Source organism: Marmota monax, unplaced genomic scaffold (genome assembly GCF_021218885.2).
Source record: "Marmota monax isolate L192 unplaced genomic scaffold, Marmota_monax_Labrador192_F-V1.1 WCK01_AAM20220418_F8-fsc00164, whole genome shotgun sequence".
Taxonomy (NCBI): Eukaryota; Metazoa; Chordata; class Mammalia; order Rodentia; family Sciuridae; genus Marmota; species Marmota monax.
Window position 1 is genome coordinate 615,067 of NW_026693313.1, and position 26,022 is coordinate 641,088.

Here is a 26,022-nt window from a genome sequence, read left to right on the forward strand (position 1 = left end):
CCTGCAGAAGCCAATCCACAGGGGAACAACGGAAATGGAGATTCTGTTGTTCCCAGAATCGGCCACTTAGCGGGCACATTCAGATTTTTCCTACAGCCGCGCTTAGAAGCGGCCTCCTGCGCGGGACACTGCCCGCCCGCCGCTAGCGCTCCGCAGTTCTGCAGCGCTCGCTCCCGCGCCCCGGGCGGGGGCGGGGGCGAGCGGCCGCGAGTAGCCCCCCGCAATCGGGCCTGCGGGCGGCGACGCTCTGGCCGGCTCTGGCTCGATGGTTTCCGCGCGGCCGCCGGGCCCGCGCGGTCCAGTCGCCAGGGGGCGCGCTGGCTGGCACCGCCGACTCCGAGGTGCGCGGCCCGATCGTGTCCGCCATATTGGATGCCGCAGCCGCCGCTGCCAGCGCTTCCTCCTCTGTCTTCGCCGTGCGATGCTGGTTCCTGCGGCCCAAGCGGCGGGAAGGTGAAACAGGAGCCCGTGGGAGGAAGAGGAAGAAAGGGGGTGGTGAGAGTAGGGACGGGGCCTGCGGTTGGGGGACCGAGACCGAGCGGGGCGGAGAAGAGAAGGCGCCGCGCCAGCCCCTCCCCCGCCGACCCGCCCCGGCAGCGCCTGTGTTCCCAGACCGGCGCTCCGCCCGCCCCAGCGGCCATGCCGGGGCCTCGCTGCCCCTGAGGAGCTTCGCCTGCCAGTGCCTGTCCTTCCGCGCCCGCCCGGATCGCAGCGGCCGCTCTCCCGCCGGCGCCCGCGCTTCGGTCTCCCCTCCCAGTGCAGTGGCCGCCGCCTCTTCCGCCGCCGGGCTCGGGGCCTCCGCACAGACAACATGGAGGCCGTGAAAACCTTCAACAGCGAGGTTGGTATCGCTGCCGGGCCGACCCTCTTGCCCGCACCGACGCCCCCCCCCCCACTCCCGGGGCCTGGGCCCGGGCCCGCGCGCAGAGGGTGGGCGCGGGCCCGGGGCTCCCCGGGCGGGGCGCGACGGCCTAGCCGTGCCCGTGGGGGAGGGGTGTGCTTCGCGCCCCTCCCCCGGGGCCGGGGGGGGGCGGGAGGGCGCCGCGCGGGGGGAGGTCCCGCAGGCTCCGCGCCCTGTGGATGGCTGCGGGTCGGAGGCGAGGCCCGCTCGGGCCCTCCCCCGGAGCCTCGGGCGGTCTCTCGGGGTCAGTTCCGCCCAGGCCTGGCCCGCCCACCTCTTTCCTGGGCCTCGGAAATTTTTAACTGTTCGCAGAATGACACTCTGCGGACCTTCCCGCGCCCTCGGTGAGGCGGGCACCTATGGGGCAGTGGGCGAGAGGAACCCAAGGGGTGGAGTGTTTATAATTGAGACTGTTGACTCGGTAACTTGCCGACTGCGGGCTTAGGCCAATGAGCTGTTTGGTAAGGAGGCGAGGATGGTCTACGATTTATTTCTATTTGTACTGCCCTCCTTATCCATCACGATGTAAAGACACATCTTTATGGTAGGGAGAGATCTGTGCACACAGGGACGGAGGCAGCTGGGGGAATCTGTTCCCAAGGGGTCAATCACGTGTCAAAAGGTTTTTTAAAAAGCAGGTATCCGATTTTCATTTTTCAATTAAATTTATTGGTTGGACGGAAGGTTTCCATACAATTTGTTATTGCTTTTTAAGCTGTGATTTCACTAGATCTTAATGCAAACATTAAACATCAGGTAAACAGTCACACAACAGAAATATTTTTCCAATCTGTATGCCTTTTAAAAAATACTCCAACGTGTTGGTAACTAAGTTAGCATAGTTTTTAAATGAACTTTTGATTTGGAAATGCTAATACATTCAATAATGTAATTGTTAATGTCTTAAATACTGACTTCTTAAAATACTAGATTTATGATCACCCAAATATAACAACACTTTTAAATGCCCATTTACAATTTTATTTTATTTTATTTTTTACATTTTAAGAAATAGCATTTGGGTAGCTTAGCAAACAGGCTAAACGTTAGATTACATTATGTGAATAGGACCCTCCATATTAGACTAGATAGTGGTGACACTTGTATGAACTTTTTTGCAAAGGACTTTGTTAGGTCGGTGGCAGCGACTTGGTTGCTGCCTGCCCAGCCTGATCTGACAGACTTGTTTTTTTTTTTTTTTTAGTACTAGAGCTTTATTTTTTTAAAACAGCTTACTAATAAAAATTAGAGCAATAGACTTGGGAATCTTTTCTTTTTTTTTTTTTTTTTTATATTTTATTTTTTTAGTTTTCGGCGGACACAACATCTTTGTTTGTATGTGGTGCTGAGGATCGAACCCGGGCCGCACGCTCGCCAGGCGAGCGCGCTACCACTTGAGCCACATCCCCAGCCCAAGGGAATCTTTTCTTTTTATTTATGAATTCATACCTGATAATTTTGGGACAAATATCTTCACATAAAATTTGGCTCTCGCACCCAATACTTTGTTGTACTTAGAATATGAAACAAGAATTTAGTGATACTATATGTTTAATTTGTTAATAGTTTCACAACTGTACAGGAAGAAAAATAGCTATGTAGCTTTTTTATTTGCTACATATAGTATTTGCAGCACTAATATTAAGGTTTTTAAAAACTCCCTTCCATTTTAGGGGCATCTCTCTTTGTTTAGGAGTTTTGTATTATGTATTCTCCCTCTACCCACCCCCCCCCCCCAGAAGGTTTACAGGAGCCCTCAAGTGGTAACCTAATGGTTAGTGCACTGTGGTTGGTCACAATAAAGCATAGTAGAGAAGAAATATCACTGTTTTTTTTTTTTTTTTTTTTTAAGTATTGGTTAAGTATGAGGGGCCTAACATTTACATGCCTAGCTGAGTTTACCACCTCTGTTTCTTATCTAATCTTTATAGGAACTTGAGATTTTTGGTAGTCCTATTTTAGTGTATATGTAGCACTCTCACTCCCCTTTTAAGTTACAAAGAAAAGTCTTTAAACTTTATTTACTGATAATGCTGTAAGTTTATGTTTTAAGATGGGGTTAGCTTAAAACTAGCAGTATGGAGTCAGGGTTGAGGAAAGGAAATATGTTTGAGTAAGACTCAGAATATGCATTTTTTTGGTTTAAAAAGATCGATTATAAAATTGAATATTGTTAATTAGTGAATGTTTTTGTTATAGTAAAAAGTTTATGAATTAATGTGTTCCACTAAATCATGTTGTAAAGTATGAAAATATAGGAATCTGGGTTATAGAAAAAGTGATGTTTTAGAATGCTTGCTTATAATGAATTTGGCTTTTAAAAGCATTTATCCTTCGGCTCAGTTCATCAGAACTTTGGTAAATTTAAAGGTGTCTTTGAAGCATTGAATTGTCAAGAAATTCCTTTTGCTTTATAAAGCATAGAAATTTATGTCTGAAATTATCAATGTTTAAGATGTTTGAAATATGAATGCTCAGATTCTATGTCTTGCTAATTCTCAGGTTTTCCCAAACTGAACTTCCCCACGCATGTTTTAATTTTGCAGAGAATTTTGGCTTGAAAATAAGAACATGCTACATTTTTAAGCTAAGAATGTAGATTTTTAAATTTTGCAAAATGTGAGTTTAGTCTGTGGAAAATCCTGATCTTTTATAGGATATGTATGTATCGTTATCATATCTCCCCTACCATTATAATTTCTCAAAAGGATTCTGGTTCTTTCAAGAATTATGTGGTAAATTCCCCTTAATTATCATGAATTGTATGACATTTAGGCTCAAAAAATGATTTTTGTGTGCTCAGTGTGCTAATTTTGTATGGAAACAATAATTTCTATTTAAGCATCATCACTGAGATCAAAGCATCCCATGGCTGCTATTGTCAGTTTTGAAATAATGGAAGTAAATTTGCCTATGTTGGAAGATAAGACTCTCTAAGAGTCAATGACCAGACCAGTTAATCTTTGAAGAATTATCATAATAAGGTATTATAATTTTATTGCTCCATGGTTGTAGTATTTACTTGTTCTAATGTTAGAGTTTCACCTAGGGTATGGTAGGTGATACATGCTGAACTATTTAAATGTGTGGTCCTCTTTAGGACTATGGTTGACTACTGGAAAGTAGCAGTTTTATATGTGAGCTACACATCCATATTCTGTATTTAAGAATGATCACTGTATGGAGATCATTCTGGTAGAGTCTCTCTGCCTCTGCTTCCTTTTTGAAAAGAAGGGAAGGAAAGAGAATGACAATGTCTGACCTTTCCTTTAGAAAATTTCAAATTAATTCGGAGAAAGCATTTTTTTTAAAAAAAGCATTTTAAAGTAATATATGAAAAATATAAGAGCCTGTTAGCATTGATTGTGCTTACACGAAGTAGCTAGAGGAGGTGAGACTTATGTGTTGGATTTTTATAATTTTTAAAATCTTAAAAAAATATAATCCCAGTATTGTCACACTCCAAAATATTAGCAGTAAATCTTAATCAGTGTTCAATTTTTTTTTTTTAGCTTCTTTGTATAGCTAGTTGCACTACTCCATTCTCCCCCTACCCGCCATGATCCATTTCTCTTGCTACCCTGAATACACTGAGTAGGAAGATGTAGGACTCGATCTGTAGGTTTGAGATGTATCAGAAATCTTTTTTTCAGTTTAATTTTTGGATTTACCTTGGCTCATAAACTCTGAAAGGATTTTGTTACCTTTTACCTTTAGGACACTTAAAATACTTGGTGTCTTTTGTCCTTCAGATCCTTTGATTAGGTAGCTTACTCTTGAAACTGTTAACAGGATACAAACTTCAGACTCAGTCTAATATCCAGTACATTTTCCTGTCTACAAAGTGAAACCCATTTCTGTTTTCCTTCATTTTCAGTTTTGTATCCAGAGAGTATTCATTTTGTCTAAACTATGGGACTTTTTATAATCTTCTCACCAGTATCAAGGAGTAGCCTTGGTTTGGTAGAGAAAAGTGGAAAAGGTAGCGAGAATAATAAAAACATATTTGTTTCAATTTGTATGTTTTTTTCTTTGTCTATTGTTCAGGAAAGAGAATTTACATGAAGCAACTCTGAAACATTGTGCTTTTCTTTGATTTTCATCTACTAGGGAACTTCTCATTATTCTTTCCTGTGTTTATTTTATAGTGGGAGTTCTGATTAATTGTGTCAGGCCATATTTGTTATCACCTTGGTAAAATGCTTTAAAGAAGTAGCATACTTAAGTTGTAGAGGAAGGAAGCCTTCCCTAACCCCTCTGGTTCAGATCAGGATTTCTCAGTGTTGATACTGTTGGACTTTTGGATTAGGTAACTATTTGCTGTGAGGCATGATCCTGCATCTTGAGAATGTTTAGCAGCATCCCTGGCCTTTTCCCACTAGATATCACTAGCACTTTCCCCATTTGTGACAACTGAAAATGTCTCCAGGTATTACCATCTTTGGGGAATGACCTTGATTGAGAACCACTGATTGAGATTTCCTTTCAAGTGTCTAAAGACATCTGTACTTTCCCTTCCAGTGTTTACTATAATTAGTCTTTGCCACTGAATTAGAAGAATGACTATATATTCTCATTGCTTCATATCCTTGGTACACAGGACAGCACTTTAATCAGTAGTACATGTACATACCAACAAAAAAGTTCTTGAATGAATGGATGGGTTATATACTAACTAGGTAACTGAATGACCTTGGCCAAGGTAGTTAGCATTTTTCGATATTTGGTTTTTAAATAAGTTACTGATTTGATTTTACATTTAGATTCCCTGCTAGTGGTACAATTCTTTGACTAACTTAATATAAAGTTAATTTTATGAGGATTTATTATGCCTAAGCAGTACTGTAAAGGTTATTTTTATGGCACTGTAGGAATATAGGAGATTAGGTGGAAATTTTTAAATTTAAAATTTTTATCTGATTATAATTTTTACTAAAGGAGGGGCGGGGACTTTTTGATTGAAAATTCTAGTGGGGTTAAATCCATCTTGGTTTTATGTTGTTTAGTAATTATACTCTGTTTTCTTCATTTTAAAATGATGATATGGTAAAAGACCAGTTTAAAAAATTGAGGATACAAGGATAATTGAGAGATTGATACTGATGATTTTGAAACTGAATGCTTTGAGAATGTCTTAATCATTCAGGATTACATATAATTTTTTTTTTTGGCAAGATTGAAATCTACGTTACACATATCATTCAACCATTTTATACTAAACTACCATTGGGTTTGTTACAGTAATTTAGATGAACTTTTAGAGAATTTCTTTATCCCCAATCTCCTAAATACTTATATATTTTATGATTGATTGTTTCTTTTAAAAAAGCATATATGGGTAGCTTAGAATAAGTGATATTACTGCTTACATATACAATTTCAGGTATCTCTTTCTAGAGTCAATTGTGCTGTTTTTGGACAACTTCTAACTCATAAGGGTATGAGAAAATGTAATCAACCTTGACCATGAACACTGGCTGAGCTCCTGAACTCTTAAGTGAGCTCATTTTATCTGGTTTTGTTTTCTCAACATCTTTCTCTACTCCTCTCTCTCAGGATTGTGCCTCTACTCCTGCTTGTACAGACTGCTTTTCCAGCAGCATGGACACAAGAAGCATAGTAAGATGATTATAATCCACGTAAGGCAGGCGCTTTGGAAAATGTTAGGTTTAAATTGATAGTGAAATGACATATTGATTATATGGGTGGTACTTGGAAGCAAAATGAAGTTTGTCACTTAGAACATGTTAGTAATCTTAAAGAGAGCATGTAAGAAATAAGTTGAATTTATTTGCAAGAAATTGTAAAATTTCTTCCATGGGGGGTGTGGTTTGCGTTTAGCAGTGAACATAAATCATATATAAACTCTTGTTAAATTTACTTGCATTCTGCTCCACCTAATTTTATGGTTTTTTTTTTTAATAAAAGAAATATAACTATTTGATATGAGCAAATTGCAGAGCTCTTAATTTGATGGTTGGAAATAAAATACATTTTATTTTTTGAAGAAGTTCTTCAAACTATAAGATGACAAATATAGGAATGGAGAAATAAAAAAAGACTAAATCATAGAGGAACAGATTGTGATAGAGTTACTTTAGTTATGAAAGTAAATGATGATGAGAAATGTTTTAGATCCTGTGATTTCTTGTATGAACTCTCAAGTTTGATGCAAATACGATGTGTTTCCTCTGGTTTTTATTTTATGAGTTTATTTCATCCTTTTAACTGTTTTATGAAAGTTTTTGATAAACCATATTTTAAACTTAGGGAGGGATATGCAAATGTATTATGCTACCCACAGTAGGCAAAGAAATATCTTAGAAACTTTGAAATTACTTCATTTAGTCAGAGTGCAGAATAGATTATTCATGTTTTCTAGTATGATTGTTAAGTTAATGTGTGCCAAATTCATTTTTGAAATAATTTTGCAATGTAATATAATTTATGTAGATTTACTTAAAAACCATTCATCCTTCATTCATTCGTTCGTATTATTCTTTGTGAATGCTTATTGTGTGCTAGGCATTTTTCTATCTTCTGTGGTACATTGGTAAACCAGATCAGCAAAAAGCCTTATCTTGTTGAAGCTTATGTTCTTGTGATCCTTTCTCTTTTGCCTCATTTTTTTTTTTTTAAGAGAGAGAGAATTTTAATATTAATTTTTTAGTTTTCGGCGGACACAACATCTTTGTTTGTATGTGGTGCTGAGGATCGAACCCGGGCCGCACGCATGCCAGGCGAGCACGCTATTGCTTGAGCCACATCCCCAGCCCCTCTTTTGCCTCTTTAGTCTTGTGTTTAGTGTACTTGATGTAGAGCTGGTGAGGCTGGGCAGGCATACGAACTCTTCATTGCTTCATTGCTGTGGACTGGGTTGGTTGCCTTTCTTTAGTGTCATTTACACCTGGTCTATTTTCAGCATTTTGCATTTTTCCTCACAGAGCCAGATTGCTTGTCCACTGGTCAAAATAGAGACTAAGTAGGTAGATGTATTTAAAAAAGAACATGATCCTCTTTTTCCAATAATGGGCAGTTATGACTAGTAACATTAAAATTTTATTTTATACCAAATTTACTGTCATGTATTTTAAAAAAAAAACCTCCAGAGACATTTTAGAATTATAACTAATATAACTTTTAAAGATGTTTTCTTTTTTTGGCAAGATACAGTTTCTATATGCAACTTCTTTTCAGTGGTGACCAAAGCTTTATGAATTTACAATTTATTTTTAAATTTTTTTTTTTACACTGGGGATTGAATCCAAGTGTGCTCTTAACCCCTGAGCCCCATTGCCGCCCTTTTTATTTTTTATTTTGAGACAAGTTCTTACTAGGTTGCTTATAGTCTTGCTGAGTTGATGAGGTTGGCTTCAAACATGTGATCTTCCTGTCTCAGCCTCCTGAGCTGCTGGGGTTAAAGGCATGTGCCACCACACCCGGCCATAAATTATTTTTAAAATAAACTTTTCCTTGACTTTAGTATATGAAATATTTGAGATCTCTCTCTCTCTCTCTCTCTCTCTCTCTCTCTCTCTCTCTCTTTCTTTGGTACCAGGGATTGAACCCAGGGGCGCTTAACTACTGAGCCACATCCCCATCCCTATCCCTAGCCCCTTTTTTATATTTTTTTTAGAGTCAGGATCTTGATGAGTTGTAGACCCTTGCTAAGTTGCTGAGGCTGGCTTTGAACTTCCAGTCCTCCTGTCTCAGCTTCCCAAGCCAGTTGGATTACAGGCGTGTGCCACCACACCCGGCTGAAATCGTTTTTATAAACACTTATTTTCTGAATTTGGTGTGATTCCTCAGGGCTCATTTCAGTCTTGTGAATAAAGAACAAACCAGTTTTGGTCATGTACTTTAGTGTGTAGAACTTGGGAAATAGGGGCTGGGTTTGTAACTCAGTGGTAGAGCGCTTGCCTTGCTTGCGTGAGGCACTGGGTTCGATCCTCAACACCACATAAAAAATAAACAAAATAAATATATTGTGTTCATCTACAACTAAAAAATATTAAAAAAAAAGAACTTTGGAAAAAATGTAGAAACCTTTATTTAGTAGCGATACTGGGTCACAGTATCTCCAGGGTTGACCAAATCTTAGTTAATGTCTTTTTTAAATTTAGGAATGTTTTTGATACCATACAGTTTTATGGAAAAAATTGATATTATTGAATTTATCAGAATATTTGACATATGGGTAAAAATCTTGGAGTAAAAGTATTTTATTTATTTATTAATTTTTTGAGGTGCTGGAAATTGAACCCAGGGCCTTATGCTTTCCAGGCAAGCACTCTACCATGAGCCATATACCCAGCCCTATTTTTTTTTCTTTCTTTCTTTTTTTTTTTTTTAAATATTTGTTTTAGTAGTAGATGGACACAAAACCTTTATTTATTCATTTCTATGTGGTGCTGAAGATGGAACACAGTGCCTCACACGTGTTAGGCAGATGCTCTACTGCTGAGCTACAACCCAAACCCTAAAAGTATTTTATTTCTATGCTGGAGATTGAACTTGGACCCCTGGGCAGGTGAATATGTACTCTGCCATTAAGCTATACACTCAGCCATGGCATCAAAGATTTTTTTTTTCTTAATCTTTTCTCCCTTTCAAATGAATCTTGAATAAATGAAATCTTTACAAACTAAAACATCTGATATTTCAAATGTCTAGTTTGTGTAACAGTTGCTCACCATAATGGAAAAAAGTCTGGCTTATATATTTTTGAAGTACTTATACTTTATACCAAACATTTTAGTTAGAATGAATGACTTTATAGTATAGTTTTCCCTGGGTGTTCAAGGATGATTGATTCCACGATAACCCTTCCACTTGGAGATATGCAGGTCCCAAGATGCTCAAATCCCCTGTATAAAATGACACTATATAGTATTTGCATATAACCTAAACACATTCTCCTCTGTGCTGTAAATCATCTGTGTATTACTTACAATTCCTAATACAATATAAATGCCATGTAAATAGTTGGTATTGTTTATTGTTTAGGAATAATGACAGTGCATGTTCAGAAAAGTTGTTCAGTAGAGTTATTTTTCCCTAATATTTTTGACTTGTGGTTGGTTGAATTCATTGATGCACATGACTCACAGATATGGAGGGCTGCCTGTGTATTATTTTAGATTCTTCTCTTTTCCCCTGTCCATCTTCATGTTTCCATGAATCTTAAAGAATAACTTTTGAGAAAGGTTGGATAGGTGAGTTTCCATTTTTACTGAGGAAATGGAGTTTTGTAGGTATTAGAATAGGGACTGAACGTGCAGATGTTTTTCTTACCTTTCTGTGTAAAGGAGAACCATCACTCATGTTTTCATAACTTTTTGCTGGCAGCATGTGCAAATATAAATTAACCTCATTTTTTCCTTCATTCTTTCAAACTATAATTTCACATTTATAGAAAAATTACAAGGAGGATATTTTTTGTGACTATTTCAGCTGTATTTCTCTACCTTCTGTTAACCATATTTGCTTTCTTATTCTTTCTCTCCATTTATACATGAACACACATAACCTTTTTTTCTGAATATTTTTAGAGTAGATTCCAGTCACGGTGCTCTTTACCTCTAAATAGCTGTGTATGTTTTCTTAAAACATTATTTAATCATGGTTATCAAACTTGAGAAATTAGCACCCATTATGTTATCTGAAAATCTTTTTCAAGTTTCACAGAATGTACTAGTATGGTCCTTAATAGAATAATTCCTATACCACACATACCTTAACATTCATTAGCTTTGTCTCCTTTAATTTGGAACAGTTGATTATTCTTTTGTTGTCTTTTATGACTTTGAGATGTTATTTGGTAAGAATAAACCAGTTGTTAGAATTCACTCAATATTGATTTGTCTGCTGTTTCTTTATTATTAGGTTCAGGTTGTGCATTTTTGGCAGGAATATTCCGGAAGTGATATTATGTTTTTCTCTATACACCATATCAGTAGGCATATAATGTCCATTTATCTCATTAAAGGGAAACTGTTATCTATAAGGTTTCTCCATTTTCTTGTAACATGTATTTTAAGGGGAGATATTTTAATGCAAGTGTTAAAAATACCATCAAACCTTTTCCATTTGTTTTGATATATGTTCATTTCTTGCCTGAATCAGTACTAATATGGTTGCCAAATGGCAATTTTCTAAGTCTGTCATGTCTACCTCTTAGTTGGTGTTCTGTAAGAGCTTTTCTTTACCTCCATTTTTATGTATGTATGCATTATCATTATGAACTCATGGGTTCTTTATTATTTGCTTTTTTTTTTTTTTTTTTGATACTTCTCAGGTTTGACCTATCAGAGCTCCATCAGGCTGGCTTCTGTGTCCTTTTGATGAGTACTAATCATTTTCTGAATACTCTATTATTTTCTGGTGTAATAAGATAACTCCTACCCTACCTAGCCATGGTAAGCTATTTCTTCAGGAAGCCCTAGTTTCTTTTAGAGGATATATATCTGTCAAGAGATAAAGCTAAATATTTTATACAAACACATGCACACACCTCTTTATCTTATATCTGTCTAAACAGGCATGAGTTTATCATGATAGCTCCAATTCCAGTCCAGCAGTATAGGGCTCATCCTAGCCTTGTTCCTTTTAAAATCTGTAATTCCTTTCTCTAACATTGAGATACCTGGTTTCTGGTTTCTGTAGTATATTTAGTTATTATTTGCTTACTTCTAACATAGACAGTAGTTCCAAAATTGCTAGAGCTATGCCTGTGGAAATAAACATTATTAACTAGAGTTGAATGTTTGTTTATAATTTATTTTTTGTTTAGCTTGATGGTATACCATCAGAATACTGTGTATAAACATTACCTGATTAGTTTGTTTCCTTTAATGTGGTTCTGCTATTTGTTTGAACTATAGTTAGGTTCAGTCTTTTTTTTGTTTGTATTCCACTTTGATTTTTTTCCTGTTTTTTTTTTGTGTGTGTGTGTGTATGTGTATGGTTCATTACAGGTAAATTCTCTTAATCCTCCTTTACTTTTTCCTAGATTTAACATCATAACTACTTATGCTCTGGTAAAAACAAACCATTTATCTAACATTCTTCATATCAGATAACATTGTAAAATTCAATGTTAAATATAGAGAAGAGAGATGAATGTACTAACATTGCAGATTCTACCGAGAGGTGAAAGGCAATCTGTGTTCAGAAAGCATTTGCTTCATTCATTCTTTTGTAACAATTCTTCTGTGAGTAGAATCTCTAATCCATGGATCTGTAAATGTTTTCTGCAGATTGTAATATTTGTGTCCCACAAAACCTAAATTATTTTCTTTGATTTAAGTGACTAACTAGGTTGGTATAACTGCATGGTACCAGTCACAAAGATTGGTAGCTCGGGGAGGTGGGTGAACAAGCAGCTTGAGGAGAAATATAACTTGGGGAGTTAGAGTAGGTAGGGGAACATCATTTTTTATTCACCAAGAAAAAAAGAAATATCCTGTTGTGGGTGGCTCATGTCTATAATCTCAATGACTCAAGAGGCTAAGGCAGGAGGATTGTGAGTTCAAAGACAGCTTGAGCAGCTTTGCTAGTCCTTTTCTTTTTTTTTTAAGAGTGAGAGAGAATTTTTAATATTTATTTTTTAGTTATCGGCGGACACAACATCTTTGTTTGTATGTGGTGCTGAGGATCGAACCCGGGCCGCACGTATGCCAGGCGAGCGCGCTATCGCTTGAGCCACATCCCTGCTAGTCCTTTTCACAAAATAAAAAGGGCTGGGGGTATAGCCCAGTGGTTGAGCTCCCCTGAATTCAAACCCCAGTGCCCTGTTCCCCACCAAAAAAAAAAAAAAAAGGTGGGGGGAATACAATTGTTAGATAATGTGGAGGAAGAAGAAAAGTAGACTTAGAGCAAACTCTTATTTGCTCTTTTGTTTTTAGGTTGGATGGTTGGTTGGTTGGTTGGTTTCTTCCTTCACCTCCCCACTTTAATGTTTTTATTCTGTTATATTGTGTTTGAGAGTATAAAGGTATTTACAAGTGACTGCATGGAGTATGCTTGACTTTAAATTACATTTATTAGCCAGATGTTCTTATATATGATGAAAATTTAAGTAGGATATTGAGTGGTCTATGAATAAAGTTAAGGACTTAAATTTTAATGAGGATTTGTTAGAATTTTAAACATTAAGTATATTCATATCTTTTAGCATTTTATTTACTGAGACAATTCTTTGCTTAACTCTTGTCTTAATCAGTTTACTGTAAACATGAAGTAGTGAATTCAATGACTAATAATTTGGTAATTACTTGATAAGTTCCAGATAGTGCAATTGTGAGGACTTCTTATGAAGATGCTTTATAAATGAATGATTCTTTTTCTTGTTCTCATTTTGACCATTTCACTATATCTGAGCAGTTATAAGAAAGTAACATTTTTCCATTTTGATTAAGGACAGGAAAGAATTGAAATTAAAAAAGGGTGAATTGTTTGAATCACAGGGAAAATTAAAGCTGAAGAAATTCTTTCATATATTCATGTGATTATATAAATTTCTTTTTTTCTCATGGAAAATAATTTCTATTCCTTTTGATTTTAGCATGTAGTAGCTAAAGATCATCACTGCGTTACACATATGTAGCTACAGACATAACTAAAGCTTATGGCTCTATACTTGCTCATTTCCATTGTTAAACCTCATTTCCAAAAATTACAAACTTTAAACCAGACTTATTTATTAAACTTAGTTTGAAAGTGAGGAATCAAGACCCAGAAGTGATGAAAATTGTTCAGAACCATAACTTACCAGAGCACATAGTTAATGACTGAATTAGAACAAATTTATCCTTTGTATCTCAGTTCATCCCCCTACTCCCCAACAATGGATACTTTTGAATGTTTTTGGTAAAGTTTGTTAGTTTAAGGTGGAGGAAGAATGGAAATTAGTGATTTTTTAGTAGATAATTGTTTCAGGCTAACCCTGGGGCAGAATAAATAATACTATATTCTGACACTCCAGCTCCTGGAATAAGGCACCATAGAATAAACATGCTTTCTTTGGACAAAGTGACACCTGCTTAGCTAGCAGGCAGTTCACCTTCTACAGAAAACTGAGGAGCCAGTGAGCTTTAGTACAAAGTTCATGTGGCAGAGGAGTGCAGTTAATTTTTTAATCTGTATTTTTAGCTTGTTTCTAGTGTTCACATTTTAATAATGGTGGCTATTTTATAACTACTTCCTTTAGATATTTGCAAACAACTGTTTAGAAGGCTCCCAGTGTTCTAAAGCATGAAAAAGCTGCAGAATTAATTGAGTTGCTGTCAAAGAAAGATGTGACAGATAACAGTTGGCAACAAGGGATGAGATGGTGGTGTTATCATTTAAAAAATGGGATTAGACAAGATGTCCTAATTTAGGATTCCTTAAGTATTAATCCTGATGAATAAGTTTTCCAATTAAATTTTTCTTAGCCTCAGTTTATGCATTTTGAAAACAGATAATGGCACATTCCTTGAATACCTGTCTGACTTGATCTGAATATTTAAAGATCTTAATAATTTTATAAAGTATTTGGAAAGCTAATACTAGTTTTAGCTAGTACTAGTATATTTAATCAGTATTAATATATTAAATATTTTTTAACAGCCAGAAATTTTAAAGAATTCTAAGGAAAGTAGTTTTAATTAAAATGTAGCAACTTGGGAACCTGTATCATTTTTGATAATTTTGTTGCCCTGGAAGATATCTTGATATTATAACATACATTAATAATGGATAAAAATTGTAAAGCCTAAGTTCAAAAGAACATACTAGAATGTCCTAATCATATTCTTCATTTTTTTTCCAATAATGGGGAAATGTTGGACAAGATTTTTGAACAATAGACAGTAACAAAATGCAGATCATATCTGGTATTTTGAACAATATTTGTAGTGTTCATCATTAACAAGAGTACCATTGCTTTAAAAAATTCAGCAAGGCTTTTAAAGAAATCATTTCAAACAGTAATAAGTATAATTTTTCACTTGGGCACATAAAAATGTGTTTCATGTTTATACACACATATTTACAATATTTACAAATATATAGATAGATGTATGCTTATAAATATATAGCTAAATGTACATGAAAGATTCTGGAATGTAACCTGCCAGTCTTTATAACACTGATAATTTCTGATGAGAGCAGTAGATAGATAGGGTGCAGTGAATTTGAGAGCTTTTAATAGCTTGAATTTTCCACTTTTATTTTGTTGAAACTCAAACTGTATGTGTTTTAGCTTTTGGAAAAGGTGGAATTGTTGTGTTTTACCTCTAATTAAATTAATTTTTAAGAGAAAGGAACCTTCCTTGTTAAAGTTTGAAGTCTTTAAGCGTTATTGAGTGATGTATGAAATTTGTGTTTAAATAAGATTTATCTGACTCTTATTTGGTCAGTATACTCACAGCTTTATAATCTTTTGTCTTTTGATTAAAGTCTTCTTTGTTATTAGGTTAAAGCTATTAAATGGTGTGTCTTCACAGTCTTCCACCATCTTATTTGGTGATACAGTTGTATTGTTTACATGATTGCCAGCTGGTGGGTTTCTTTGTTTTTGGAAACTAGATCATATCTATTATGTGTATCTGGTTATGCAGAAGAACTAGGTTTGACACATGGTTCTGTAACTTACTTAACAGTTCTTTGAATTTAGTTGTCATTTAACTAAGTTTCTACATCCATAAGATGAAAATATTCTGTCAATCAATTTTCAGGATATTCTGAAAGTAAAAGTGATTGAACAATTGTGATAGTGACAAAGTACCTTAGATCTGAAAAGTAGTACTTACTACTCTCTTAGCCTCTTTTATCATTTCTTAGATGATTTTAACCTGAGGCTGAGTTTGTTCTCATTTTTACTTATTCTCCTTCTGATAGTTAGTTTTCCATACTTATTCCTTGTCTCTTCAGCTATTTTCTGGAATGATTTGGATTTTTAATTTTCTTTACTGGGATTCAGCCCCATATCTTCTGTGTATTTGAATATATGTGCATTTGAAATCATATTGCTGTCACCCCAAATTTAAACTTATCTTTATCCCATAGATATCCTGCTTTAGACTTGTGTTTATGTTAGTAGTAAAACCATGTTCTTAAATACCCAGACTCAAAAACTTGAAATTTTCTAGATTCCTTTCTTTCACACATATTATATCAGTCATGAAATTCAGTGTTAATTTTTAAAATATATTTGCATCCTTTCTTTTTTATCATCAAAATTTTAGTTCATGTATGCCTTTCTTCTACTTTGATATCTATCTATCTAATCTATCTAATTTATTTTGGTACTTTGGATTGAACTCAGGGGCTTTTACTACTGAGCTACATCTCTAGTTCTTTGTATTTCTTGAGTCAGGGTCTTGCTTTGCCGCAGTCCGGCTGCAGCAGCAAAATAACCGGGGGGTGACAAACAACTTGTGAACGTTGATACAGCAGGAGTAGGAGCCGTTTATTGCAGGACAGGAGCAGTATTTATACATTCCACACAGCTTATCTAATTAGCATAAACTAGATACATCAGTCAACCAATAAGGAATCTCCACACTTAATGGCTCGCTTTTGTTACTTCTCAAACCACTCCCTCTGGCATTTTGCCAGGCACCATCCAGACTTGTTTACGAACTCTAACATTCCCCTGGCAAAAATGCCAGGTGTTATTTTGACTTGTTTACAGACTCTAACATTGCTTAGTTGCTTGAGGATCTCACCAAGTTCCTAAGGCTGGCTTTGAGCTTGTTATCCTCCTGTCTCAGTCTGCTAGTCTCTGGGATTACGTATATACTATCGCACCCGGATGTTAGAGTCCATTTTAATTTACTATTTCTTCCTGGTTCATATAGTAGAACTAGTTTTTTTTTTTTTTTTTTTTTAGATTACTACTTTTTTATTAGCTTGATCTCTTTGAATGATGTTTCCTGGATCACTTTATCCTTTTAAAATCCTTTCAGAGTCCCTTTTTCTCAACTGTGTGTGTATATTTTGGGGGATGGGGTGGGGTACCAGGGCACTGGGCCACTGAGCCACATCCCCAGCCCTATTTCGTATTTTATTTAGAGACAGGGTCTCATTGAGTTGCTTTGTGCCTTGCTTTTGCTGAGCCTGGCTTTGAACTTGAGATCTTAGCCTTCTGAGCCATTGAGTTACAGGCCCATGCCACTGCATCCGGCCCATCTTTGTTCTTACTAGTTTTGCAACTCACTGCTGTTTTTCAATAGAGTAGCACAAAGTTGTGTTCAGAGTCTAATGTATTTATTTCGTTACAAAGTAAACATTTCTTCCATCCTTTTTTATAATGACTGTTTATAAAGATTTATTGATGAGTGTGTTATAAATGTAAATGTTGTGGAAGTCAGGAATGCTCTCTTTCCAGTCAGCTCCACTTCCATTTTCTTCATTAAATCTTATTTCTGCTTTTTCCAGTTGGATATATATTTTATTTATAGCCCATACCTCTTCCATTACCATTATTTTGGCACTAAATTATGTCATGTGATCCTATTTTCATAAGGCAAAGTCAGAGGTTCTCCTGGATCCCTCAAATTTTAATTACAACTTTAGTATATTACTCCTATGGTAGTGTGAGGAGAGAATAATGAAAGATATTCTGTCACTAATAGTTAAGTTTAATATATATATTTCACATAAGTGTCTGAAAAATTACCTGTGAATATATTTTAGAGACCTTTGGAATTATTGTGAATTGTCAAAACTGATATGGTAAATTAGAAAACTGAGAATCTGCTACAATCTTACTATGTGTATAATTTTTCCTTTTTCACCTCGGTAGATAGTTAGATAGTTGAGGGGAGCCTGGTCTTCATGTTATTTTTTATGTCCTATAAGGCTAAATATTATGCCTGTCTTCAGTAGCTGTGAACACTGGCTCAATTTGACAATTTGACATAAATCACCATTTAGCTTTTTATTTATTTTTTACTTACATGACAATAGTGGAATGTATTACACTCATTATGACCATTTAGCTTTTTGTATTCCTCAATTCTTTTCATTGATTTTTACCTTGAGAAAAATTTATTAATGATTAAATGTAAAACTTTATTAATGATTTTATTATGAAACATTACAAACGATATTGGGAATTATTTCAGAGTGATACATTCTGTTGCATTGAAATATGTTCTTTATATCCATATATCCATGATTGTTGTCCTGGGATTATAAATACAGGATTCCAAAACCTACTAAGAGTAAAATTCTGTGTGTGGGGGGGAATATCAGTGTAAATTTATACCATCATTGTGGTATTAACATTATACATCTATCTTTGATTAAACTTAATCTGCATTCAGGCACATTTAGTTGTGAGGATGTTGGGTGAATTTGTTTTGTAGCTTGTGTTTGCTCAATTGCCTTTAGATCCCTTGTGTACCTAGTATGTAACTGTTTTAGCCATTGTGGAGAATATGAAAAAATTGTTTTATTGGGTACTAGTTATTGAGGATTAATAAAACATAAAGTCAGAGTTTTCCGAAGTGGATGGATAGAGGGAGGGAGAAATTGTGTACCTTATGTGTACATGTGCACTCGTGTACAAATACCCTTGGGGGAAGAATATGATTTTGAATGTGAAAACTCTTCCCTTTTATCCTTATGTGATAACAGGAAGAAAACCCTCAGTTTGGTACCACTGTGTCTTTTGCATTGCTACATATTTACTAATCTTTTTTTTTTAAAAAAAGATTACACTGTAGATTTGCTTCTGGCAAGCAGTGTTTTCTAGAGAAAATTTAATAATGTTTTCTTTCATTTGTAATTACTTTTAATATTATCTTATGATAGTTCTGGGCTAGATCAGTGTTTTTCAAAAACACATTTTTTTTTAATGTTTATTTTTTTTTTAGTTGTAGGTGGACAATCTTGATTTCATTTTTATGTGGTGCTGAGGTTCGAACCCAGTGCCTCGTGTGCTAGACGAGCGAGCGCTCTACCACTGAGCCGCAACCCCAGCCCCCACATTTCTTTTTTTAACCTCAACCCATAAGAAGAAATAGAGCTTTTGTCATGATCCAGGGGTTACATATGTATATTTAACAGGAAGAAAAATGTCAGCCAGGATTTATCAGTGCATGTCATTGTTTTGTTTTGTTCTATTCTTTTTTATTTTAACTGGGTGAGAATTATCTGGATAAAGTTCTCTTATAGTGTGTTAGCTAGATTATGATTTGAATAGCATCTAGTTGGAAAGAATGCTATGAAGTAGAAAAACAAATGTGTGCTGTAACATTTTTTTCCTGCTCTTGTTTTTGTATTCTTATGTTTATAAAGTTGTAATTATTGCAAATATTTTATATTTCTAATTTTTTAATATTTTTTTTTTAGTTGTAGTTAGACACAATATTTTTATTTCATTTATTTACTTTTATGTGGTGCTGAGGATTGAACCCAGGGCCTCACACATGCTAGGCGAGTGCTCTATTGCTGAACCACAACCCCAGCTCTATATTTGTCATTTAACACATCAGATATTTTTGTTAGTTTTGCATTAATAATGTGTGTATTGGGCTAACTTATTGTATCTTACTATACCTTACTAAATCTAAATCTTCTTGGATGTTTAGGTTTTTTATTTTGCTTTTTTAACTATCATTTGTTTTGCAGCTTGTGTTTGCTCGATTGCCTTTAGATCCCTTGTGTACCTAGTATGTAACTGTTTTAGCCATTGTAGAGAATACAAAAAAATTGTTTTATTGGGTACTAGTTATTGAGGATTAATAATGTGAAAATAAACAATTATGGTTTTTGTTTTTTATTTTTCATCTTTAAGTATGTAAAGTCATTAGTAAAAAAATTATGACTCTTTATTTGTCTCTATATTACCTCCTTTCAGATATTTTTCCGTTTTAAAACGTCCATCTTTTTTTTTTTTTCCTTTTTCATTCTGGAGTTTTAAGTCTGAGAATTACAGTGTAGGTGTCCTTTTGGGATTGGCGTTTGTTGATTATCTTTTCCCCAATGTAGTAAACAAATTTTCCTGCGGTGTGTATATGTGCCTGTTGGTGTTTTGATATGTTAAGTAAGTTTCACTTTACTGGCATACTGGACATTTTCAATATTATGTTGTTAAGACTTCATTTAAATCCTCTGGAGAATGTTAAATATTTTTTTTTTTAATTAGGTAATGGACTTGGGCAAGTTCAGATGAAAGTTCTGTCCTGCCTTTTTGTGGTGGTTCCAGTGTCAGTTCAGCTTTGAAAATATTTATTTTATTCTTTAGGTGTGATCACATATTGCACCCAAGAGTTGGTCTAGTTAATTGCATAGAGGTTGACATGGATTTTTGTTCTCAGAGCCTTTACTCTGCTTCTTTGGGTTTGTTTCACCAAGGATGATGAGCTCAGGACTGGAGTTAGTTCACACGCAGAATTATGGGATATTCTTTTCTTGTTCTCTTGCACATCCTCATGTTCTCCAGATCACAGGCCTGCTACCCCCACTCCCTACCCTGGCCCTCCAGCCATAATGTCAAGTTGTTTTTCAGGTTTAGTCTTCAGAATGAGAGAAAATTGGGACCCCCCCCCCTCCCCACTCCCATTCTTTGGATGGTAGGGCTCCTTTTCCTTGTTCCTTTGACCAGAGATAGGTTCTGTTTGGGTTTTAGATGCTGGAGTGCCAACAAATTGTTGGTAGGCTAGGAGAGAAAAGGGAGAAGGGGGAAAGAAGAAAAAAAGATTGTCTCCTTGTCTTCTCCCTTCCTTGACAGCATAGAGGGGTCTTTTTACATGTCTGTTTGACTAAACATAGGGTGTTTCTCCTGGTGTTTTTGCTTCTGGTATTGGCTGTACCATTTGGTAAATCTGCCAGCCCTGGGATCAAAGCCGGAAGATCATGGAAGAATACCAAATACTATGAAATTATCTCCTCCCCCACACAGCTTTCTCCTGCTTTTCCTGGTCAATATTCAGGTTTGACATAAGTCTTTGTTTTGCCTGCTGGTTTACTTTTGTAGAGTACTCAGTTGCTTTTGTATTCAGTCTGAGGTTTTCATGTGTTGGCAGGGAAAGGGGTGCATTAGTTGGTTTACTCCATGTTAGCCTGCACTATAAAGCCTTTTTTAGAGTACTCTTTTTGGAGGGGAAATACTGGGGATTGAACTCAGGGGCACTTGACCACTGAGCCACATCCCTGGCCCTATTTTGTATTTTATTTAAAGATAAGATCTCACTGAGTTGCTTAGCGCCTTGCTTTTTTTTTTTTTTTTAACTTTGTTTTATTTATTTAAATTTTGTTAAAGTTGTAGTTGGACACAATCCCTTTATTTTATTTATTTATTTATTTATTTTTATGTGGTTATGTGGTGCTGAGGATTGAACCCAGCCCCGCACACATGCTAGGCGAGCATTCTACCGCTGAGCCACAACCCCATCCCCAGTGCCTTGCTTTTGCTGAGGTTGACTTTGAACTTGCCATCCTCTTGCCTCAGCCTCCTGAGCTGCTGGGATTACAGGCATGCACCACCGTGCCCAGCTGAAACATTTTTTAACCAAATAAATCTATTACAAAATTTTGGAAAAAAAGGTTTTGAGAAGAGTTTTTATTTTAAGAGACTAAAGAAAAGTCAAATTGTTTTAGAACATACTTTTCTTAATGTAGAATTTGTTGATATTAATTTTAAAGCTGTTCTCTGGTCATATTTTTTAAATAGTTGTACATGAACACAATACCTTTATTTTATTTTTTTATGCGGTGCTGAGGATCGAACCCAGTGCCTCACATGTGCCAGGCAAGCACTCTACCACTGAGCCACAACCCCAGCCCCCCCTCTCTGGTCATATTTTGTTATGTCAAATGCTTCTGATTTAGTGTTACTTTGTTATCTAATTGTAATTCAAGTTAAAATTAGTGTGGGGCCTGGGTGGCCCACACCACCCAGGGGCTCTGGAGGCTGAGATAGGAGGATCTGGAATTCAGTGCCAACCTCAGTAACAGGCACTAAGCAACTCAGTTAGACTCTGTCTCTAAATAAATATATAAAGTAGGGCTAGGAATGTGGCTCAGTGGTTAAGCACCCCTGAGTTCAATCCCCAGTACCCCCCCCAATGTAAATTAGTATAGGAGATCATGCTATATGGGAAAGAACCTATATTTTAGTCAGAAATTTTGTATATAGAGGATATTTCAGTTTTGACTTGAAATAAAATTTGATTAAGATGTTCAGATATTAAAGTTGGTGAATAACATGTTCTTTAAAATGACTCCATAGTTGAGATAAATCTTAGTGTTTATATTTTACTCCTATATTCAAAATATTGATTTTCCATTTTCACTTTTAAAATTCCTTAGGGAAGAGCATAGTTTTCAAAATTTAATTTCTACTTTGAAGTGGTAATAAAAATAATTTTAACAAAAATAATTAAGAAGACTTAATGCACACAATTTAGAAAATGAAGAAAAATCACTCGAGACTATTTTTTTGGGGTGTTAGGGATGGGTATTGAACCCAGGGTGCTGGGTTCAATACCTACATTTCCAGCCCCACCCCTTTTATTTTGAGATGGGGGGTATTGGTTGCTGAGACTGTCATCAAACTTATGATGCTTCCATGCTTCCACTTCCTAAGTTGCTGGTATTATAGGCATGAATCTCAGTGCCCTGCTCAAAACTGTGTTTTATTATATTAGTTTTCTATTGCTGTGTAATAGGTTGTCAGAAATTTAGTGTTTGACCCAAAACAGCATATATTTACTTCATAATTTTGATGGGTTATGATCCAGGCACTGTTAACTGGTGATTGATCTGTTTCTAGTGGCCTCCCTCTGGTCTTGTAGCCATGGGGACCTCTCTTACACATGGCAGTTTATTTCTTTAAAACCAGCAGGTAATTCTGTCTCCAGTCTGCTGCTGCTGCAGAGACTTATATAACAGTTACCAGAGAATGACTGTCTCATCAAATTCACAAGACTTACTCACCACCAAGCAAGGAGAAATCTGAGGGTGCTGTTTTGTATCATAAATACAATGCTTTGGCATTTTCAGTACTAACATTTATAAATAGTTCTGATTTTGTAAATAGTTCTGATTATTTAAAAATGCATTTTGTTTATAGTTTACTATCTTTAACGTAGAACATGAAAAACTTTAATAAAACCATGGGAATGCCAGTAATTCCTATTTAAATAAAATAAATGTAAAATTGACAGAATTCACTAAATAGGAAAACCACATTGTCATGTTCCTATTGTCCTTCATTCCAGTGACATAGTTGGGAGTTGGGACGTGAGAATGAATAGTTATTTCAGTTTCTGCCTCAGTGATTTGGAACTAGGAATAGTAATCCTTATGAATGAGAAGGTTCTCTTTTAAATGCATCAAAAAGGTGTGTATGTTTTTCCCTGGCGTTCTCCCCCAACCTCTAATTTATTAATCATGACAGTTATATGCTCTTAATTGGATCAAAAATGTTCATATAACTTATTGTTTGTAAAGGGTCTTAAATAATTAAAATTTATTTTCTCACAGATCTTTATGCTAGGTAGTTCAAGATTTAGGTGCTGACCGTTAGGTTCATGGGAAGACTCTTGCTGGCTTTCAGATAGCTGCCGTCTCACTGTGCCCTCACACTGGAGGGTGGGTTAGGGAGAGAACATACAAGAGAGTGTATGTCTGAGTGAGAGCTCCTTGGTGTCTCTTATAAGGAAACCAATCCTATTGGACCAGGATTGTCTACAGTTACGTCCTTATTTAGCCTCAATTGCCTTCAAAGAAGCCCCGTTTCCAAATTCAGTATCTTTGGGGTTTGGGGTTTCAACATAAGAACTGGCAGGTAGGAGAGAGCTGAAGAGATGTTTTAAAAAATATTTGTTTTTTTAGTTTAGTTGGACACAATACCTTTATTTTATTTATTTATTTTCATGTGGTGCTGAGGACTGAACCCAGGGCCTCGCATGAGCTCTATTGCTGAGCCACAACCCCCGCCCAAGCTGAAGAGATTTCATTGAAAGCTCTTCCTTGTCCTTGATCCCTCCTGTTTTAGTTCTTAATGCTTGAGTTCTTTGGGTGATTACCCTCTTATCAGTAAATAATATTTTTATGCCACTATTTCTTAAAATTTAGCCATTTTTTATTGAGCTGTTGGAACAGTAAGTATAGAGCATTAATTTGTTTGTGCTGCTACTGCCCTCTTTAATACCTTGAATTTTGAGAGGTGAGACTCTAGAATTCTACAGGACAAATTATTTCACTCCTTGGCTGTGTCGTTTTTTGTGTGTGCTGCGACTTGTGGTTTCCTCATTTTATCAGTTATCAACTCTTTTATCACATTTCCATTTTTAGAAGTTTGTAATGTCTTTGTCTACTGATTCTTCTCAAAACATATGAGGGAGGCAACTTATGAAGAAGAGAATTTTTTAGTTTGCAGTTTTGGAGGTTCAAGGGTATGTGTTTGCATGGGCTCAGTTCTGGTGAGAGACCTGTTAACTGCTTTAGATTATGGCGGATGGCAGTGGCAGGACCATTTCCAGGAGCAAGTGATCATGAAGCCAGAGAGCTGTGTGGGGCCAGGCTCAGGCTTGTATAACAGTCCTCCAATCCTCCTGGGAGAACTACCAGAGTATTGCAAGAGAAAAACCTTATTTTCTTCTGAGAGTAGCTTCCCCGGTGTTCCAAGGACCTCCACATAGACTCTCCCTCTTAAAGCCCACCACCACACTAGCAGCCAAACTTTTAGTATGGGGACAAACCACATCCAAATGATTACATTCATAAAACCTAAAATATTTGCTAACCCATTACAGAAAATGTTTACTGACCCCTGGCCTAATTTATATTAAGTGGCGTTTAAGGTCATTAGTAGAAATTTTGTGGTGGAGTAGCCAGGAGCAGCAGCTGAGCTAACATATTTTAGCTTAGGTAAAAGATTCCTCAAATCTTGGTTAAAGTCATTAGAAGCTGATTGGACTTGAAAAAGTTTACAGGTTAAAAATATTCATTTGCTCTGGTATCACAAGTGGTAATATAGAAATTTAAAAGCCTTTTACGAGATTAGGGTTGGGAATTTAGCTCAGTGGTAGAACACTTGTCTAGCAAGCGTGTACATTAAAAGTCCTCCTTAAATTTGTAACTTACTTTTTTTTTAGCAGCATAAAAAAAGTAAGTTACAAATTTAAGGAGGACTATTCAGTGTATATGAGGAGAACTGAATTAGAGTGAGAGCTTTTATTTTGTACCTTTCTGTTGAAATGATGTGTTGGTGACCAAAGGAAGAAGGACAGCTTAGGGGCAAGTTATTCTGAGGTCAGATGAATGTAGTGAGTTTGTGTAAGTAAAGGCATTTGTAACTTTAGATTAGATAATATTAGCACATGGTATATAAGGGGAAGAAGCTTAAGTTTGGGAAGCAGAGTTCAATCTGGTGCACAGCAAGCACCAGGGGATCTGGAAAAATTACGGTAGTTTTAACTTAGGAAGAACTTAATATAACAAACTGAACTGGGGTAAATAGCCACTTGAGGTTTTGGAAGACACACCAGCAGGGAAAACTATTTACCCCAGTTGGAGAGCCCAAGCCTAGAGAGCATGCAGCTGTGTTCTTCTGACCTAAGCATAGAAGTGGGAATCATAAGGCAAAACAAAAGTATGGTCCCAGAATCAATTTTAATTCTTCTCCAGCATTTCCCACTGTTAAAACCCTGATGTTTTGTGTGTCCTGATTCAGATTTTGAGAAAACGGAGATAATTCTATTTCTGATTCTTTGTGGATTGTTTACATATTTGATGAGGACTGGAGTTTGAATGAAACTTGGCAGTTTTAATAATAAGCATTGTTATACAGTGTAAATAAGTTACCTGTTGAATGATATTTATTAGTGAATGCTTGCTGTATACAGTCATTGTATCATATCTTGTGGATCTAAAGATAGTTTGTCTATTCATGTATGGTGAATTATTGTGGAAGTCTGTTAAAAGCCTCTAATTCGCTGGCAGCATTCCATCACTATAGATTTATCATTTCTTCCTTTTTTCTTTTTCTTCAGTGCTGGGAATGAACCCAGAGCCTTGGCATGCTACGTAAGCACTCTACCCTCTGAGCTATATTCCCAGCCCTTATGTTCATTCTTTTCTTTATTTTAAAAAATTTTTAGTTGTAGATGGACATAATA

The 26,022-nt window shown here is 36.3% G+C and overlaps 1 protein-coding gene across 7 annotated transcripts in view; it reads left to right on the top strand.

The window, feature by feature from the left end:
- Positions 1 to 357: 357 nt before the first annotated feature.
- Positions 358 to 26,022, top strand: part of Scaf8 (SR-related CTD associated factor 8) — a 201,798-nt gene continuing 176,133 nt past the window's right edge. For 5 of the 7 annotated variants that reach the window (XR_006854475.2, XR_006854476.2, XR_006854477.2 and 2 more), the window contains exons 1-2: positions 673 to 841; positions 6,458 to 6,520. Coding sequence is in view for 4 of the 7 variants with exons in the window: in XM_058583194.1 (XP_058439177.1) it covers positions 812 to 841; positions 6,458 to 6,520 (93 nt within the window). In the remaining 3 variants the exon portion in view is untranslated. Of the gene's footprint in view, positions 496 to 672; positions 842 to 6,457; positions 6,521 to 26,022 lie in introns of those variants that run through there. The other 2 variants (XM_046456577.1, XM_046456576.2) reach the window with 2 other exon arrangements.